This window comes from Anneissia japonica, unplaced genomic scaffold (assembly GCF_011630105.1).
Source record: "Anneissia japonica isolate Jap-2015-1 unplaced genomic scaffold, ASM1163010v1 scaffold287867_len1003013_cov215, whole genome shotgun sequence".
Taxonomy (NCBI): domain Eukaryota; kingdom Metazoa; phylum Echinodermata; class Crinoidea; order Comatulida; family Comatulidae; genus Anneissia; species Anneissia japonica.
This window is the reverse complement of record NW_022684320.1, coordinates 273836-276039: the sequence shown is the minus strand read 5'-3', so window position 1 is coordinate 276039 and position 2204 is coordinate 273836. Positions and strand designations below refer to the sequence as shown.

At 31.2% G+C, this 2204-nt stretch overlaps 1 protein-coding gene across 1 annotated transcript in view; it reads left to right on the top strand.

The window, feature by feature from the left end:
* The window catches only part of LOC117104380 (tyrosine-protein kinase receptor Tie-1-like), a 37503-nt gene that overhangs the window by 11101 nt on the left and 24198 nt on the right, over positions 1-2204 (top strand). The window contains exons 3-4 of the mRNA XM_033245206.1: positions 793-1059; positions 1903-2037. Of these exons, the coding sequence (XP_033101097.1) occupies positions 793-1059; positions 1903-2037 (402 nt within the window). The remainder of the gene's footprint in view (positions 1-792; positions 1060-1902; positions 2038-2204) is intronic.

Here is a 2204-nt window from a genome sequence, read left to right as displayed (position 1 = left end):
ATATATATATATATAATATATATAATATATATATACATCTATATATATATATATATATATATATATATATATATACATATATATATATATATATATAAGCCCAGCGGTTGATAACTTATTGACGTCTTTTATTGTTTATTAGACATTTTGAGCGTCTTTTTTCAAATGATATATAATTCAATATGAATATATAATATATATAATATATATATAGGCCTATATATATATATATATATACATATATATATATATATATAAGCCCAGCGGTTGATAACTTATTGACGTCTTTTATTGTTTATTAGACATTTTGAGCGTCTTTTTTCAAATGATATATAATTCAATATGAATATATAATATATATAATATATATATAGGCCTATATATATATATATATATACATATATATATATATATATAAGCCCAGCGGTTGATAACTTATTGACGTCTTTTATTGTTTATTAGACATTTTGAGCGTCTTTTTTCAAATGCTATATAATTCAATATGAATATATAATATATATAATATATATATAGGCCTATATATATATATATATATACATATATATATATATATATAAGCCCAGCGGTTGATAACTTATTGACGTCTTTTATTGTTTATTAGACATTTTGAGCGTCTTTTTTCAAATGCTATCACATATATACCTAGTATATTTTATTATACCAAAGATAGGCCATTAAACATCTGGAGAAATAGACACCGACGCATCACCACAGCTTATACACAACTTCTTTCTCAATAAACTGTTATTATTACTATGTTAATTTCAACAGCAATCTTAATGCCAGAACGGTTGTTTTACACAACAAGTGTTGGCGATTCGAGTTCAGTTATCATGAAAAAAGCCAAAGAATACCAAGACACTGAAAATCTTACTTGGATGTTCAACGGAGATTTCGTTGAAGACTTACAATACGAAATTGGTATAACAGATGTGATATTTAATATCAGCTCTGCCGAGCTACAGTACGCGGGAATATATGAGGTTTACCAATCAAACAAACGATCGTCGGGTGTTTCCTTCCAAGTACAAATCATCGGTAAGTGTATGTGTGGAAATAACAACAAATGTAATAATATAACAACAATTAATGATAAATGAATAATAACAATATTATATTGATATTATTAATAATAATAAAATAATAATTAATATTCGATGATGTTTTTTGCTTCAGGAGTTATCACGACCTCCAGATAACTAGCTATAACCAGGCCAGTTATCTTGAGGTCGTGGGTTCGATTCCCATCGAAATCAAATCCGAGATTTTTTTTCAAGTACTAAGGACTTACAAAATGTCCACAACTTTAATTCCTGGTCCGAGTAAGGAGAAATTATGGAGTTCTTAGAGCCCCGTCGTAGCCAAGCCACTACCACTAAGTTCATTATGGCTATGTTCTCACACGACTACTAACGATTAGCAGGATCCGGATCCTGCTAACCTTTAGCTGCCGTGCGTCCATACGAGAAAATCCCGATCCGGATACCAAAAATATGATGATCGAATCACTGGCGAATAAGAAACTGGAAATTTTAAACGCGTATGTGTGATTGGTTTTGATGATAGAAACGCGCTCAACTTGCTAACCGATAGCGCTTGCTAACCGTTACCGGTATCTGGATACTGCTAACGGTTAGCGCTAACCGATCGGGCGTTCTCACGCAGGTGCTAACGGTTAGCTCCCGATCCGGATACTAGGGCTCTCGTGAGAACCAGGCTGGTAACAGTTGGCAATATTTTAATGATGCCTTACATCATCCCATATTTATTTTTTCTATTTATATTATGATATATGTATTTAGACATCAAACCGTTAATAACATCAGAATGTAATAATTAATTACGTAATCATAATGTATTGATTTTATTATATGTTGGCAGAATGTCCACCAAATAAATTCAACCCTCCTAACTGTGACGGTGATTGTCCAGTATGTTACAACGGTGGAGTGTGTGACCTTAAAAAAGGCGCTTGTATATGTCATCCTAACTTTATTGGCACAAACTGTGAAAAAGGTAAGATGCTGTACACAGGTTACCAGACAACGAAATAAGTCTGTGACTCGTAGCAATAATAAAGACAATAGACACAAAATGTATCAAATATTTCAACCGCTCTTTTTATATAAACATGTATATAAATGTCCCGATAAATGTATATAATTATATAGGCTTACCTGTAA